Source organism: Dryobates pubescens, chromosome Z (genome assembly GCF_014839835.1).
Source record: "Dryobates pubescens isolate bDryPub1 chromosome Z, bDryPub1.pri, whole genome shotgun sequence".
Lineage (NCBI taxonomy): Eukaryota > Metazoa > Chordata > Aves > Piciformes > Picidae > Dryobates > Dryobates pubescens.
In genome coordinates, this window is record NC_071657.1 from 45,687,929 (window position 1) to 45,705,459 (window position 17,531).

Below are 17,531 nucleotides of genomic sequence, written 5' to 3' on the forward strand. Positions count from 1 at the left end.
ATTAATTTGCAGGGACCTTTTTAGAGAACTTACTTCACTTTTCCTGGGTCTAGAGTGTAGACAGTAACACTTCACTATAGTGAAATAGAGTATTGAAAGACAATTCCAGACACTTTTTTTTCCACTGTCAGGCTATTCCGAGTCCCGGTGGAGGTGTTCTTCCTACAGAAACTGATAGTCATCTAATTTACCAGGAAATTATAAATACCAGTTATGTTGCACCCCCTTAGGTTAGTTAACAGATCTGCTGCTTCCACTGGAGGAAACTGATCACTTAATGTGTTATGCCCTTTGACTGTTATTACTTAATTACAGTATTTAGTAAAACCAGTGATTATTCTTGATGTTAGCAGAGCATCCGTGGTATGGAAGTGAAAAAAGAGACAAGCCTTTCTGTGCCTCTAGATAGCAAACTTAGGTCTGCCACATTTAAATTGCTGTAGAGTGACCAGTAAACAGAAGGTCAAATACCAGCAAGACAATCCTCACAACTGTGTGTACATTTCAGTGAAAGCAAATAAATTACTCATAAACACCCTGTTCAACATTTTACATAACTTTAAAATTTTGGGGTTTAATCATTGTCAGAAGCTAGCATAAGACTTTTCAAAAGCAGCAAGTGCTTCTGAATAGTCACATCTGTCAGTCAAAGCTGCAAAAGACCTTCCAGCCTTACAGATGTTAGTTAGCAGGCAATATCAACTCATACTTGCCCCCAGTGCCCATTCATGTGGTTCATGGATCAAGTGAAACACAAGCTTTGAGTTTCACTCTTGTAATATCCAGTAGTTTGTGTAGTGCTTGAAAGATTAAGCTGATATTTTCAGGCAGACAATGTAGAAAGCTGTTACAAGTTTTCTGTTCAGCTTGTCAAACAGTGGCAAATGCAAGCTATCTCACATTTGGCTTCTTGTACTCTCCCAAGGTTGTGTTGGCTTGAGGCAGTGTTGCCTCACCAAGAATACCCCTAGTGCCATGTCCTCTGGCCACCTGCTCTTCTCAGCAGGCTTATGACTTCACTGCTAAGTCATGACACAGCTATTTCTGCAGTAACCAGAAAATCCCCTTAAGCCAGATTTTCTGTTCAAAGGCATTAGTCTTTGAAAAAGTCTGTCATGATAACATCATCAGAAGAATCTGACATCTGGAGTCCTATTTATCAGACATTAAAGCTACACAATTTTAGTGTTGTGGGAATTACATTTATCAAGAAACAGTTAGATAATATACCATTTCCAAATGTGAACCACATGAAACAGAACCTTACTAAGTTAGGATTTTCATATAGGCAGCAATAAAGTTTCAGTAAGTAGTCCAAGAGCAGTCCAAACATTCATCAGGGTCTTGGAACAACTGGTTAAAGGATCAAGAGCACAAGAAGTGTTTTCTCCTATCCTTCCAGATGCAGAGAATGACGAGGGCAAAAAAAAGGAATACCTGGCTCCAAGCCAGGTAGAATGTTTAATTTTTTGGTCATGGGTCAGTCTACACAACACCAGGCCTGCTGGCAATAGAGAGGGTTCACCTGTCTCAAAAGGGGAAAAGGATCTTTGTGCAAAAGTTAGCACAGCATTGAGAGAGCTTTAAACTAGATTTGAAGGGGGAAAGGGATCAACCCAGGCTCAGTAGAGATAAACCTGTAGGCAGCATGCCAGTGTTTGAGGGACAGGTCTGCTCCACAGCATGCTGAGTACACTGGAGCATATTTGACGTTTCCCTATATTAATGCATAGCACCTTACCCATCTCAGTGGAGAAAGAGGATGGAGATCCACATGGCAGCAAAGATGCAAGGGTTCTTGATGTTTTAGAAACAATGGAAGTGCCTGAGAACAGACATAGAATTCAGGGATTATCCCCTTGGAAAAAGTGGCCATTGATCTTATAGTGGTTTGAATGTAACGGTTTAGCACAAGGTCTAAACTCCCTGCTCCCCTAACACAGAAGTGAGGGGAAAGGTAACAAACAAAACTCAGGGTTGAGATAAAGAGATAAGAGTTTAATATAATATATGATTTCATAATCACAATGCATAATTACCTTAGCTAATAATCTAATAATACAATGCATGATTACCTTATCTTGGCCTATTTGCAGAAGCAGCACAGTGAAACACAGGGGGGGAAAAACAGCATAATGCAGAAAACCAAAACCATCAGCTACCCAACTCCCACCTGTTCCACTGCCATGCCTGCTGAAAAGAGCCAACACCCAAGAACCCAGAATACAGAAGCATCAACCAGAACAGGAAGCCTCCCATGTTGTAATCTGAACTTCAGGCCCCGTAATACTTTGCTCCAGTTAGCACTTTCAATTGTTTTGAAGCTGGCATGACTGCAGCATGGTGTGAATAACAGTAGCAGCTTCAACTCAATCTATGACAGATCTGTAGCCCAACTGAAGTGCATCTTCACCAATGCATGTGCACAGAGCTGAGGTAACAAACAAGAGGAGCTGGAAACCACTCTTCAACTGGAAAACTGATGTGGTTACAGTCATGAAAACATGGTGGGATGACTCCCAGAACTGAGGTGCTGCAAGGGATGGCTACAAACTGTTCAGAAAGGATGGGCAAAAAGAAGGAGGGGCAGTAGGGCAGCCTTGTATGTTTTTACTGTCTGCAGCTTGATGATGGTCAAGTTTTTATGGATAAGAATCAAGGGAAAGTCCAACAAGGCAGAGATCATGGTGGGGGTCTGATATAGACCACCCAACCAGAATGAAGAGGTATCACTCAGACACATACAAGTCTATGGGACTGGATGGGATCCACCCAAGGATAGGAGCTAGCAGAAGTGCTCACCAAGTCACTTTGAATCTTTTATAAGCAGTCCTGGCTAACCACCGAAGTCCCATCAGACTGGAGATAAGCCAATGTGATGCCAATCTACAAGGGCCAGAAGGAAGATCCAGAGAACTATCATTTGACCTCAGTACTAGGGAGGTTATAGAGTAGGACAGTCTCGTCCTGAGTGCCATCACACAGCACACACAGGACAACCAGGTGTTCAGTCCCAGTCAGCATGGATATGTGAAAAACAAAACATCTTGACTAACCTGAGCTCCTACAGATGAGGTGATGCACTTAGTAGATGAGGGAAGGACTATGGATGTTATGTACCTGGACTTTAGTAAAGCCTTTGACACCATTTCTTACAGCATTCTCCTGGAGAAACGGTCTGCTCATGGCTTGGACAGGGGTACTTTTAATTGGATAAAAAACTGTCTGGATGGCCAGGCCCAAAGAGTTATGATGAATTAAGTTAAATATAGTTGGCAACTGGTTACAAGTAGTGCTCCCCTGGGCTCAATATTGGCACCACTTCTGTTTAATATCTTTATCAGTTATATAGGTGAGGGGATTAAGTGCACCCACATAAGTTTGCAGGTGATACCAAGTTGCATGAGAGTGTTAATCTGCTTGAGTGTAGCTAGGCTATATAGAGGGTTCTGGACAGGCTGTGTCAATGGACTGAGAACAATGGCCTGGCATTCATCAAGGCCAAGTGCCATGTCCTGGACTTGGGTCACAACAACCCCATAAAATCCTACATACTTGGTGAAGGGTGGCTGGAAAGCTGCCAAGCAGAAAAGGAACTGGGAGTCTTGGTCAACAGCCGAATGAATGCTAGCCAGCAGTGTGCCCAGGTGGCCATGAGGGCCAACAGCATCCTGGCCTGTATCAGGAATAGTGTGGCCATCAGAATTAGGGGAAGTGATTGTCCCCTTGTACTCAGCACTGGTGAGATCACATCTCAAGTACAGAATTAAGCCCCTCACTACAAGAAAAACACTGTGGTGTTGGAGAAGAGAAACAAAGATTGTGAAGGGTCTAGAGACCAAGTCCTCTGAGGAGCAACTGAGAGAACGTGGAATTGTTTAGCCTGGAGAAAAGGTGGTCATAGGTGTGAGTCTCTTCTCCCAAGTCATGGAGAACAGAGGAGGTGTCTGAGGACTGGAAGAGGGCCAGTGTCACTCCAGTCTTCAAAAAGAGCAAGAAGGAAGACCCAAGCAACTGCAAACTAGTCAGCCTCACTTTCATCCCTGGAAAGGTGATAGAGCAGCTCATTCTGGAGGCCATCTCTAACCACATGAAAAACAAGAGGGCTATTAAGAGTAGCCAGCATGGATTCACAAAGGGGAAATCCTACTTGACTAATCTGATAGCCTTTTATGAAGACATGAGCAAATGGATAGAGGAAAGGAGATCAGTGGATATTGTCTACCTTGACTTCAGCAAGGCTTTTGATACTGTCTCCCATGACATCCCCATAGGCAAACTCAAGAAAAGTGGGTTAGATAACTGCACAGTGAGGTGAATTAATAACTGACTCAACAACAGACTTCAGAGAGATGGGATCAGTGGTGCAGAGTCCAGCTGGAAGCCTGTGGCCAGTGGTGTTCGCCAAGGATCAGTACTGGGTCCAGTTTTGTTCAATATCATAGAATCTAAGAATGGTCTGGCTTGGAAAGGACCTCCGAAGGTCATCTAGTCCAACCCCCAATCTTCACCATCTAGTCCAGCCCCCAATATCTTCATCAGTGACCTGGATGAGGGGATTGAGTGTACCCTCAGCAAGTTTGCTGATGATGCTAAACTGTGGGGGGAAGAAGGGGTGGAGGGGTGGTGGCTGACACCCCATTGGGCTGTGCTGCTATTCAGTGAGATCTCAGCAGGCTGGAGGGCTGGGCAAAGGTAAACATCATGAGGTTCAATAAAGGCAAGTGCAGATTCCTGCATCTGGGGAGGAGTATCACCAGGCACCAGTGCAGATTAGGGGTTGTCATGCTGGAAAGCAGCTCCATGAAGACCTTGGACTCCTAGTGGACAGCAGGTTATCCATGGCACAGCAACATGACCTTGTGGCCAAGAAGGCCAACAGCGTCCTGGGGTGCTTTAAGAAAAGCGTGTCCAGCAGGTGTAGGGAGGTTCTCCTCCTCCTCTACTACTCTGGCCTGTTGAGACCACACCTGCAATATTCTATCCAATATTGGGCTGCCCAGTTCAGCTCTTGGGTGGTCACTTTTAAGTCAGGGAGTGCATAAATTAATCCACAAGGTCTAGTACCCGCATTAGTGGTCCAGCTATCTGTGTAGACTTGCCATACTGTTTAAATTCCTTCCTTTTCAGGCTACTGATCAGAATCTACTACATAGGTCTTTGGGGATATTGTGAAGTACACTTAATAATTTCTCTGCTCTGGGATGAGGTTGGAATAGTTTTATCTCAAAAATCACCATCATTATTATTAAATAATTTGCAAAACACTTTGTTATGGCTGTCTGCATATTTGTGTATATCCTTCCTCTGATGAAATTTGCTGCAACCCCATGTGCTCAGGAATTCATTTGAGTCCAAATATCCTTCCGAAACACTGACATTTATGAACAGAAACAGCCACTGTGTGAGGCAGAACGATGTGCACCATGTGTCTGATAAACCTGACAGCAGAGGAATACTGTCTTTGCATCTCCTGCTAACAATCTGTCAGCGTTTCCACTTACATGGCTTTTGACTCCTCTGTTCTGAGGCGAAGCCTAACATAGAGGTTACCATCAAGAGGTGTTGTTATTGTTTGATAGCATGAAAGGACGTTTGGCTGCTTTTGAGTTATTATGTATCCCTGAGAGTGAATTTGCTTCTAATATAGGAAAAGAGTACATTTTCTTTAGAAATGCACCCTGGTCTAATCGCAAAATGGATTTTTTTGTTGATAGGGAAGTTGCAAGCTGCCATGTTTTTTCAATGGATCTTTATGCTTTTTGGGAAATTAAGTCCAGTAGAAAAGGCTGTCACAAGTTTAAAATTTATAGCTTCTGTTACTGTAGATGCTTCTCTTAGCCAGCATTATTTCAGCATTCTTTTTTCTTCCTTCTAAATGCATAGAATTGTATTTATTCCATTCACATAAGCTGGTTTGTTTCAACTGATAAAAGTGAATGTCTTCAGTAGAGGCTTTATGACATACAGCCAAATGCTGCAGAGAAGCAGCATCTTGTCTGCCTTAGCAATCACCATCTAGGACTAGTTAGGTTTTCTGTTTCTATTACAGTTCTGCTCCAGAGGCAGTGAAGTAAACCAGTCTTCCTGGTCACTCTGCTGAAGTTGCTCACTGATACTTTACATAGAATACATAGAATACATAGAATAAACCAGGTTGGAAGAGACCTTCAAGATCACTGCGTCCAACCCATCAACCAATCAAACACCACCCAAACAACTAACCCACGGCACCAAGCACCCCATCAAGTCTCCTCCTGAAAACCTCCAGTGATGGCGACTCCACCACCTCCCCAGGCAGCCCATTCCAATGTGCAATCACTCTTTCTGTATAGAACTTTTTCCTAACATCTAGCCTGAACCTCCCCTGGCACAGCCTGAGACTGTGTCCTCTTGTTCTGGTACTGGCTGCCTGGGAGAAGAGACCAACATCCGTCTGTCTACAACCTTCCTTCAGGTAGTTGTAGAGAGTAATAAGGTCACCCCTCAGTCTCCTCTTCTCCAGGCTCTTCTCCGACTCTGGAGAAAATGTCCCAGGGCGCAGTAGATACCATGTACTCTGAGGACTACAATAATTTGGTTTACTTGTACCTAAACAAGCACTGAGAATTAAATTAGGAACTAATTCAGACCTTGCTGTGGGTAGGCGACCACATGCACATGGCAGTGCTAGTTTCACATGGGGGCTCACTGCTGATCATCAACTGTGGGGTGTGGCAATGGTAGCGATAAGCAGTGTGAGCAATCTGGCGGTATAAGCTTAGACCTTGACATGGTGGTAGGCCATGCTTAACATAAGTGTAGAAGTAGCTAGCAGTTTAGCAAAACAGTGCTGTGCCTGCAGCACTGTAACTAAAGCAAGGTACTCATAGCTATAAACACAGAGAATTAGCTTGGAATAACAGGACGCATATGTCGATCAACAACCTTGCGTGATACTAGTAGTTTAATGAGTAATCTATAATAGTACCATGTGTGGTCAGTTGTGGGGAACCAATGAAGCTATGCCAACGATGCTCTGTGAGTCTATATAAGCTGTAGAGGTTCCTTTGATAAACAAACGATACTAGATCATATTGGTCATCCATATTGATTCCATTCTCCGTCATCAACAGTGGGATGGCAGAATCCTAGGTCTAAGGACCCCTGCCCAGAGGTTGCCAATACTCATTCAATGGGGAAGTCATTGGGTAGTACTTGCTGTCACTACTAGTAGAGTTTGACTCTGATGCCCCCCAAAAAGTGTATTAACTCTTAATCTTTTTTTTGTCAAGCAGTATCTATGCTTAATAACTGTATGTGTTTAAAATTACTGATGTAGGTAATTGCCACCAGAAAGTGAATGCAAATATGATCTTGGATTTCATTCCTTAATGTTTTAAGGTAGTTTAAGGGCTATTTTTCAAGTGGCTACAGTGTAAGAGTTGCATACAAAAACTATTCACAAAGGTACAGTGGTGACTGGAGGCTTAGATTCAACTAGCTGCCCTGCTGATGTTCCTGGGCAACTTATATTTTATTTTGTCAGTAAATAGGAGCTTTTAGGCAGACAGAAAAGTTGTAAAATTCAGAGGGCTGATCTGTGTCAGATCTGTTATCAGGTAAATCCATTGTTAGTGTATTATTTTTCAAAATGTTTGTACTAATACTGTCAGAAATTGGTGTCCAAAAGAAGTTTTGGATGCTTCATTATTGGAACTATTCAATGTGAGGCTGGACAAGCTTTGGGCAGCCTGGTCTAGTAGGTGTTCCTGCCCATGGCAGGGAGATCAAATTAAATAAGTTTTAATGGACCCTTACAACCAAACCATTGTTGCTTCTGTGATATTCCCAGAATCATGGAATCATAGAGTGGTGGGGGTTGTAAGGGACCTCTGGGAATCATCTAGTTCAACGCCCCCTGTTAAAAGCAGCTTACAGAATCACAGAATGTCAGGTTTGAAAGAGACCTCAAGGATCATCTAGTTCCAACCCCCCTGCCATGGGCAGGGACACCTCACACTAGATCAGGTTGCTCAGATCTACATCCAGCCTGGCCTTAAAAACATCCAGGGATGGGGCTTTCACCACTTCCCTGGGCAACCTGTTCCAGTGTCTCACTACCCTTATAGTGAAGAACTTATTCCTAACATCTAATCTAAATCTACCCTTTTCTAAATTGTATCTACTCGCCCTAGTTCTATCACTACCCAGCACCCTAAAAAGTCCCTCAACAGCTTTCTTGTAGGCCCCCAGATTCACCTAAGACAGGCTGCATAGGAATGTGTCCAGGCAGGTTTTGAGAGTCTTTAGAGATGGACAATCCACAACCTCTCTGGGCAGCCTGTTCCATCACCCTCCAAGTAAAGAGGTTCTTTATGTTTGGGTAGAACTTTCTACTTAGTAGTTTGTGCCCATTGCTGCTGTCCCTTAACACCGCTGAAGAGTCCAGCCTCATCCTCTTGACACCTGTCTTTTAGATATTTATAAGTATTGATAACATCTTTCAGTCTTCTCCAGGCCGAAAAGCCACGTGTGTCACAGCTTTTTCTTATAAGAGAGAGTGTAATAGTTTAAATCAGAACAAAACAAAACACATCAAACCAAACCAGCAGGTCAACCAGCATGATTTCCCAACACAGAAACGAGGAAAAATAACACACAAAAACTCAGGATTGAGACAAAAAGTCAACCCCTAACCTGTACTGGTGCATGGTTTTATTCCTCCCAGTGCAGGACTCTACATTTGCCCTTCTTGAACTTCGTAAGGTTGACATCTGCCCAGCTCTCCAGTCTGTCCAGGTCATGCTGGATAGCAGCACAGCCTTCGGGTGTGTCAGCCACTCCTCTTAGTTTTGTATCATTGGCAAACTTTCTGAGAATACACTTGTCCTTCCTCCAAGTCACTCATGAATGTGTTGAACAAAACTGAACCCAGTACTGACCCTCAGGGAGCACCACTACTCACAGGCCTCCAGCTAGACTGCACTGCTGATCACAACTCTTTGTGCTGTATCAATTCTCAAGCCACCTCACTCTCCACTCATGTAACCCACACTTACTAAGCTTACCTGAGAGAAAGCTATAGGTAACAGTGTCAGAAGCCTTGCAGAAGTTGAGGGAGACAACATCCACTGTCACACCATCATAGAAGCCTTGATCAGATTGGTCAAGCATGATTTCCCCTTGGTCAAGCATGGTTTCCCCTTCATGAATCCATGCTGACTACTCCTGATATATTCCTGGTATAAAAGCCCTTCAGTCTCTCATTGTGTGTCTTTGCAGATGACACTTTTAAGAGTAATACATTAGGCAACTTCCTGTTGCACTTTTGCCAGTGTAATGGTAAGAACTCATACTTTTCCCATCCTAGCTGTGTCTTCAAAAATAGCTGGATTTAAGGGAATTCTGTGAGTAGGGAAGTCTGAGTTTGCTATTTACTCTGTCTTTAAGTAGAAAAATTGAGGGGTAAGTTCTGTGCAAAACATAAAAAACACAAATAATGAGGAGTTGGTTTTACAAGCAAGAATGAAGTGTCCTTCCACAATTGAATTATTGACTTGTAATGCAGTTATATGTTTCAGAAATCACATCTAGTTATCCCAGATTCCCACAAAATGGGAATACGGCTGAAACAAAGCAAACTCTCATTCAAGATCAACATTCTCTTAGTTAGGATATGACAGAACAAAATGAAAATAGTTTAAGCTGTGTGTCACCATAACGTTTCTCCTTCTTTTGTCCCTTAATTTTGTCTAGATGATTCTCTTTGCTTGTAGAAGCATTTTCATATTGTTTTGGCTTGAAATTACCCCCCAGTATAAAATTGCTAGGCCAGCTCAGTTGATAGCAAATGAAGCTGTAATTACAGGCAAAACTACAATAAAAAGTATGGAATGCAGTTAATATATACAAAATATTCAATAGTTACATATACATACAATTTCTAAACTGCATAAGAAACCCTCTGCACAAAACTAGGGTCTTACCAACAGCTTCCCTCTCCTTGTTCCATTCCCTCTCCCCCCTACACAGGACAAAAGAAAGGAGAGCAGAAAGTCACTTGTTAGTACTTAGCTACAACAAAGCAATGCAGCCAAGGTCAGAAAAGCCAGCAGAAGCAAGAAGCTAGTATCTGCTAGAGCAAAGGACTTGAGAGAAAGTTAGTTTACAGATCTAACTTTAGGTCAGACCAATGGGATTATTTAGACTTTATACTTATTTTCCTTTTTATATTGAATGGTAGTTTATTTACATTCTATTACTTTCTGCTTAAGATCTGTGGAAAATTTTCTAGGCACAGCCTAAAACTACCACACATATACTAAGGAAGTTGCAGAAACATAAAGCAGTATGCAATTAGAGCTTTACATTCGCAAGTAAAATGTCAGACATGAAAGAAATACTGGTGTAGGTCAGTTTGAAGTGTTAAAAGGATGAGAGTAACTGAAGAGTCTCACATCTTCTAGTCTTGCCAAGCAATATATATGAAAAACACAGTTGCAAAGGGGCATTTTAGACTCATTTTGGATGAGACTGGATCAAGAAGTTGGTGAGGGGTTTGGAACACAAGCCCTATTGAGGACAGGCTGAGGGAGCTGGAGTTGCTTAGCCTGGAGAGGAGGAGGCTCAGGGGTGACCTTATTGCTCTCTACAACTACCTGAAGGGAGGTTGTAGACAGATGGATGTTGGTCTCTTCTCCCAGGCAGCCAGTACCAGAACAAGAGGACACAGTCTCAGGCTGCACCAGGGAAGGTTTAGGCTGGGTGTTAGGAAGAAGTTCTATACAGAGAGAGTGATTGCCCATTGGAATGGGCTGCCTGGGGAGGTGGTGGAGTCGCCATCATTGGAGGTGTTCAGGAGGAGACTTGATGGGGTGCTTGGTGTCATGGTTTAGTTGATTAGGTGGGTTGGATTGGTTGATGGGTTGGACACGATCATCTTGAAGGTCTCTTCCAACCTGGTTTATTCTATTCTATTCTAAGATCCTGAAGTAACTTAACTGGAAAAAAAAAATAATCATAATTTATGCATCAAACAGCTGAATCTAGCTTAGGAAAGTTGCATATTGACAAACTGAAGTTACTACCTTTTCTTCTGATTTAAGATTTCATGCTTTTATACAAAATATTTGTATTTCTAGTGCTGATTTTATGGTATAGAAAATTAAAGACTTTGGCAGTTTAGACTGGGTGCCTCCTGTTGCTGCCACATAGGTTATGCCTCTGGTGTCCTGAGTGTCCAGCCCAGTGGGTGGACACAGGAAACAGTGTATGTCATACTCATAATGTCCTGTGCCCTATAAATCTGTCTGCAAAGTCTTTCTCTTCCTCTTTTTTCCCTCCCTGCTCTCATGGGAGATGCTCCATATTGGGTAATGGTTGGGGAGTTATGTCAAGGTCTCTTAGGCCTGCCTAGGCCTAATGCTAGGAGGAGAAGGGGGAGGGGCAGTCTCAAGCCTGGCCAGCTGAGACTAGCCTAGCACTGGTGGGGCAGGGGGAGGAAGAAAGAGCCCTGAGGGGTGTGGGTATACCCTCAGGTGTGGAGATGGGAAGTGTTGGGAGGCTTTTGGGTGTGCTGTAGGGGACTCTGTATGCTTTGGGATTCTTTTGTCACTGTGCTTGTAGTTTCTGTAAAACACTTACTGCATTTTCCATTTAAACTTTCCATCACTTCTGCAATCCATTTGCGTGAGTGTCATTCTTTTGTCCATCTCAGGGGCAAGAGACGATCTTCCTGGCCTCAAACCAGGACAAAGACTAAGGTATAAAAAGGAGTAAATATTCTATTTTTTTTCGGGGGGGGGGGGGGTCAGATAATTAAAATAGCAAGGGAGGCTTAGCATCTAAGCTACTGATTTGCCATATTGATGACAGGCAGTGAAACTGCAGCCTAACAGATCAAGTTTAGCTGCACTGAGGCCCTGGAAATGCTAGTTTTCAGTGTCTTGGACCCAGTTTTCCTGGAGTCTGCATGATTCTGTGTTATGATTAACACCAGCCATTCCAATTTCTCTTAGGCAAGTCCAGTGGGATATACACAACATCTTCAGACTTGGAGATAGCTTTATGTGCTTTCTGTATATAAATGAGAAAGTTAGTGAGTTTTCAAAAGCAGTTTCAGACAAAAACAAAGGGATTATGGAAGAGCTGAGGAAGCCTGTCCAGCAGCTGAGCAGGTCTTGATTTTGTGTTGTACTAATAGAGGAATTGCTCCAGGGATAAATAAATGGGCTTTAGCTCCAAGGAATGTTCTCCTGTTTTCAATGATAAGCGTAAAGAGATCAACCAGAGGCAACCAGCACCGGAACAAGGGGACACAGTCTCAAGCTGTGCCAGGGGAGGTTTAGACTCGAAGTGAGGAGAAAGTTCTTCATTGAGCAAGTCGTTCGTCATTTGAATGTGCTGCCCAGGGAGGTGGTGGAGTCACCGTCCCTGGAGGTGTTCAGGAGGAGATTGGACGTGGCACTTGGTGCCATGGTCTAGTCGTGAGGTCTGTGGAGACAGGTTGGACTCAATGATCCTTGGGGTCTCTTCCAACCTTAGTTATACTGAGATACTGTGATACTGTGATCAGCTAAAACTCAATATTTATTTTGTGTTGCAGGAGGCAAGTTTTGCTTTGAAATTTGTCCTACATCTGTAAAGGTCTTTGTATGCCTGTGATTTTTGCATAAGTAGGAATGGGCCAGTTCACATTATTGCTTGAGGAAAGAGGGTTCAAGGACAGTTGTGCCCATGGACAGCTTGATCACAAGACAATCACAGTTTTCAACACTTCAGCTCAATGAAAGCAGCAGTCTGCTAGACACCAGCTTACTTTGCACCATGGTCACATTCCCATTCTGTCTCTAAAAAGCAAGTATCTTCTTGGGAAACAGCCCTACACTCCCTCTGGTTGCTAGCAACAGCTGAGCCCAGTAGCAGTTCACAGCAGCAATAATGAAGAGCATGTAAGTGGATACATGCAAGGTCCTGGGGCATTTTGCACTTGTAGTCAGCTTATTTATGTCACTTTTCTGGTTAAGTCAGCAGAAGTAAACCCAGTATCATTTGCATACAAATCAATGGTAGTTCCAGATGTTTCCCAGAAGACATTTATGGCCTTGTGTCAACCACTGAGGTAATTTTTAACCTCTGGAAGAGGCACTCTGGTATAGATTTCACAGCAGTACTAGCACATAGAAAAATGAAGGGGTGCAATTTGAATGCAGTAGAGAACAAAATATACTTTCTTCTCCAAGACACATGGGGTCAACTACTTCGGTTAACTCTGTGATTCCTTCCTAAATTACTGTTATTTAGTCTTTGAAAATTATGGGCCTCTGCTGGTACCTGTAGCTGCTAAGCAGCCCACTGGATCAGTGGCTTTGAAGTGCAAATGTTGCAGACAGCCAAATGTCATCTGCCGCAAAGCTACCCATGTGGAAGGATTTAGAAGCAACCTTGTCTGCCAGGAAAGTTGCTTTTTTTAATGGGAAGGCCTTCTAAGGAACAGATGTACATCTTTTTCAGCTGTGGAAAAAAGCCAGCAAGTGGAGAACTTGTCTCTACCACCTCTGCTCTCGTACAAGAGAATTTAAGCATTGAACATATTGGTTAATTGAGCATATTGGTTAATATAGCCAGATAACCCTAGGTGGTAATTTTTTTCTCCTGGATAAAAATAGACACAATTGTAAGGAAATTTTAGGCTAGGAAGATTAGAAAGTGCACTTTCTAGATTTTATTTGTATTTTTAATATGCATATTATGTCAAAAGAGTTCTAGGTGTCCTGGCTCAAAAGCCACTTAAGTTTTCATCAGAAGGTCACTGTCTGGTTGTGGCAATATTAGGTGCTCTTCTGCCCTTGCATCTGTGTGAGAAAAAGTTACTTGAGGAGAAATTTTACTCTTCTTTGAGCTCAGTAGTTGAGTCAAACTCACAGCATCTTACAGCTGGCTATCTTGAACACTAACACAGTCCACGTAGCTACCTGTCAGGAATTTCCATGTGTTAGCTCAAAAGAATTTTCCATTCATGAAAATGTAATCTCTCACTGTTTACATGTAGTACAATGTGGAGTAACTATGTACATTTGCAGACCATGTGAGTTAACACTTGTTCCTCTGACTGTTTTTTCAGAGCAGAGTGATTATTAAGTAAAATTATAAATGTCAGAGTGATATATGCAGTGTAAGAACACACAAATGACTTCATGAATAAATACACTGTCTTCTAAAGACAGAGTTGTTGCAAAGTGGCATCCATGATGATGGAGATTCCCATTACAGGAACTGTCAACACAGTACAAACAGTTTCTCCATCTAAGCTTTCTGTGCCCTTTTTCTGACTTCCCCCACCCACATGTAAAACAGGATGTTTATTTTCCCCTGTCCATTTGTTTGAGAAACACATTGAAGAGAATTCCAAAGGCTGCAAGAAGGCTGAATGTAATTATTTTCTCATATTTTAGGCCTTGTATTTCATTTCTGAAACAAGTACCTGTCTTGGCAAAAGAGCTGTGTTTAGTTCTCTTCAGAAGAACATTTCTGTGCAGTATGCACTTCTTTTTGGGACTGAATAGAAAAAAGATGGGAAGAAAACCAACTCATTACACAGTCATTATGCCTTGCAGTATTTTCCACTGAGGAACCCTCTTCAATTAGCATCTACAGACAATATTAAATAATACCATATTCGGTATTATACCATACTTAAGCAGAGATTATTTTTGTGCTTTGAATTGTTATTTGTTTGACAGGGCTTGGGGTTTTTTGGATGGAATTGTTTTAATTCTGGTTTAGCAAAGAATAGAGGCTGCTTTCACAAACCCTCTGCAAAGTGCAGTTGGAAAAACTTAAACCATAATTTGTTGCATTACTGATTAAAATAGCATTTGTGCTTTGGAAGATTTTCTGGTAGTACTCTTCGCAGTAGCAGGCAAAACTGATTTATTAATATTTGTGATCTAAACTACTCCCTCTGGAAGCTTATCTCTTTCACTTTCCCCAGTAAGAAATTTACCAAGAGCACCAATTTGTCACAATAAAATAACATGGCTAGCAGCTCTTCTAATTCATCAAAATCCATTTGCAAGCTTCTGTTTCTATTGAAACACCAAACAAAAACACACAGCTTGGTCAGTTAGCAAAACGTTTAGCCTGCGTGAACTGCTGAAATTCTTGAAGTAGTTACATCAAGTTAAGCACTCTTAAATTTGCAGAAAAGTGAAAGGTGGACAATTGGCACAAGTCATAGAGTCATACATAGATGGGTTTGAGTTGGAAGGGACATCTTCCAGTAGATCAGTTTGCCACATCTAACCTGACCTTGAATGCTCCAGGGGTGGAGCTTCTACCACCTCCCTGGGCAAGCTGGAACAGTTTTACCACCTTCATCATAAAAAAAAATTCTTCCTTGTATCTGGTCTAAATCTCCCCTCTTCTAGTTTAAAACTATTACACTTTGTCCCATCCCAACACACTTTGCTAAAAAGGCTGACTGTCATCTACAAACTTGCTGAGGGTGCACTCAATTCCACTGTCTGTATCATTGGTAAAGCTATTAAACAGCACTGGTCCTAGTATGGACCCCTGGGGGATACCACTTGTCACCAGTTTCCATCTGCACATCAAGCCATTGACTACTACCCTCTGGACATGACCATCCAACCAGCTATTCATCCACCCAGCAATTCCCTCATCAAATCCATTGCTCACCAGTTTAGAGACAGGGACATTGTGGGGGGCCATGTCAAAGGCGTTACAGAATTCCAGATGGACAACATCCATAGATCTTCTCTTGTCCACTGATGTAGTCACTCCCTTGTAGAAGGCCACTGGGTCAGTCAGGCCAGACTTTCTGTTGATGGAGTTTGTTGGAAATACTGCACTTTGTCTGAATGTTGGGATTTGAAAGTTCAATTTTTATTGTTTTTTCCTTAAGAAATGTGATTCTTTAAAACCCTCTGCTTCTTTGAGTAGAAAGCATTCAGGCATAAAAGTTCATTTATTAGGCACTGAGTTTTTTGCAGGGGTCCCATTGTTGACTTTCCATAGCCTGATAGAAGTGAGGATCCAGGAATGTGCATTAACACAGTGCTAACCTACGTGTGTGGATTAGTGCTAGTGCGTGTGGTAGGTGGTATCAGAGGTTGACAACAATATTCACAGCTCTTTCCAGCACTAACTTCATCTACAGATCTGTCTTTCATCTACAGATCTACAAAGGAGGTAGAGGAGGAAGCCTTTCTGTGACAGACTCTGCATGAGAGCCATATTTTCTTTATGGCCCTGGATTTCATGTACCCTTGCTTTTCACTCATTATGTAAACAGCTTTGGAGAGATATTGGATCTAACTATTTGGGTGGACAGTGGTAACCGTGCTGCATACAGGAATAGGAGAAGGCATGATTCATACACTCAGGAAAGTTAAGAACTTAAAGCAGTTACAAAAAGACAGGCTGGTCTGTATATTTATTGTCTCGGTTACCTTCAGTATTAACATATATGCATGTGTGGTATTTGAGTAATGGAAATAACCCTCCTCTGGTTCATTACACTTTTAATGTCATGTCATATAAAAGGACTGGGCTGAATTAAGGCACATGGACAAAGGGTAATCAGAGGCAATTGTACTCTCTGGAGTTCTGTATTTCTGGTCCATGCTTCTTGTGGTAAGTCAGTGTTACTATTTCAAGTTGTTTACCACTGCTGTAATAAAATAGAATAGAATAAACCAAGTTGGGAGAGACGAAGCAGTTAATAGATGCAGAGCACTAATTAGATAAAGTTACTATGATTTCTAGCAAGGAGATTTTTGAGCTTTATGCAAAATCAAGGAAGAAGAAGGAAGAAGGAGAAAAGACACCGCTCCTTTTAGGATGTGGCTCTCTGGAACAAGTCTATGATGAAAAACAAGGTTTTATGCTATAATGGCAACCATTGTGTTCTTTTCTTGCAGTGAGCCATCTCTATGGATTTGGACTGATGGATGCTGAAGCAATGGTGATGGAAGCAGAAAAGTGGACAACGGTCCCTCCACAGCATGTGTGTGTGGAGAACACAGATCGGCAAATCAAGTAATACCCGCTGCCAAAACTCTTACTGACGTAAACTTATGGAAAGAAATTTGGTATAATTTACACCTCCCTTGCATTGTGTATAATGTGTCATTTTGAAAGCTATACTGGGGATCTCTCGCCTCCACAGATGTTTCATCATTTGCCTGTAAATGTTGTTCTCTGTAGTGTTTGGAAAAGGGTCCTAGACGAAAGAAAGCCCCCAAATTTGAAAGTCAAAAACAAACCAGGCTAGATTAATGATTAATGATTAATTGGGGTGTAGATGATGCACCAAAGAAGAATAATGTTTGATTGACTGCACTGCAGTTACCTTTGTAAGATCAGTAGAGACTTGCCAGTCCAGGATCTAACATGCAAATACTCTTTTTTACTGAAATGCTGCATGATGTTGTTTCTCTCCATTTCAGGAGCGTCTCTAGCTCACAGGCTAAGATTAAACTGCTTGCCACTTTCTAGGATAGCATATCTGTAGAACCAGACTTAAG

At 42.2% G+C, this 17,531-nt stretch overlaps 1 protein-coding gene across 2 annotated transcripts in view; it reads left to right on the forward strand.

The window, feature by feature from the left end:
• PCSK5 (proprotein convertase subtilisin/kexin type 5) overlaps window positions 1-17,531 on the forward strand; it is a 292,051-nt gene that overhangs the window by 163,583 nt on the left and 110,937 nt on the right. For both annotated transcript variants that reach the window (XM_054178077.1, XM_054178076.1), the window contains exon 11: window positions 16,926-17,043. In XM_054178077.1, the coding sequence (XP_054034052.1) occupies window positions 16,926-17,043 (118 nt within the window). The remainder of the gene's footprint in view (window positions 1-16,925; window positions 17,044-17,531) is intronic.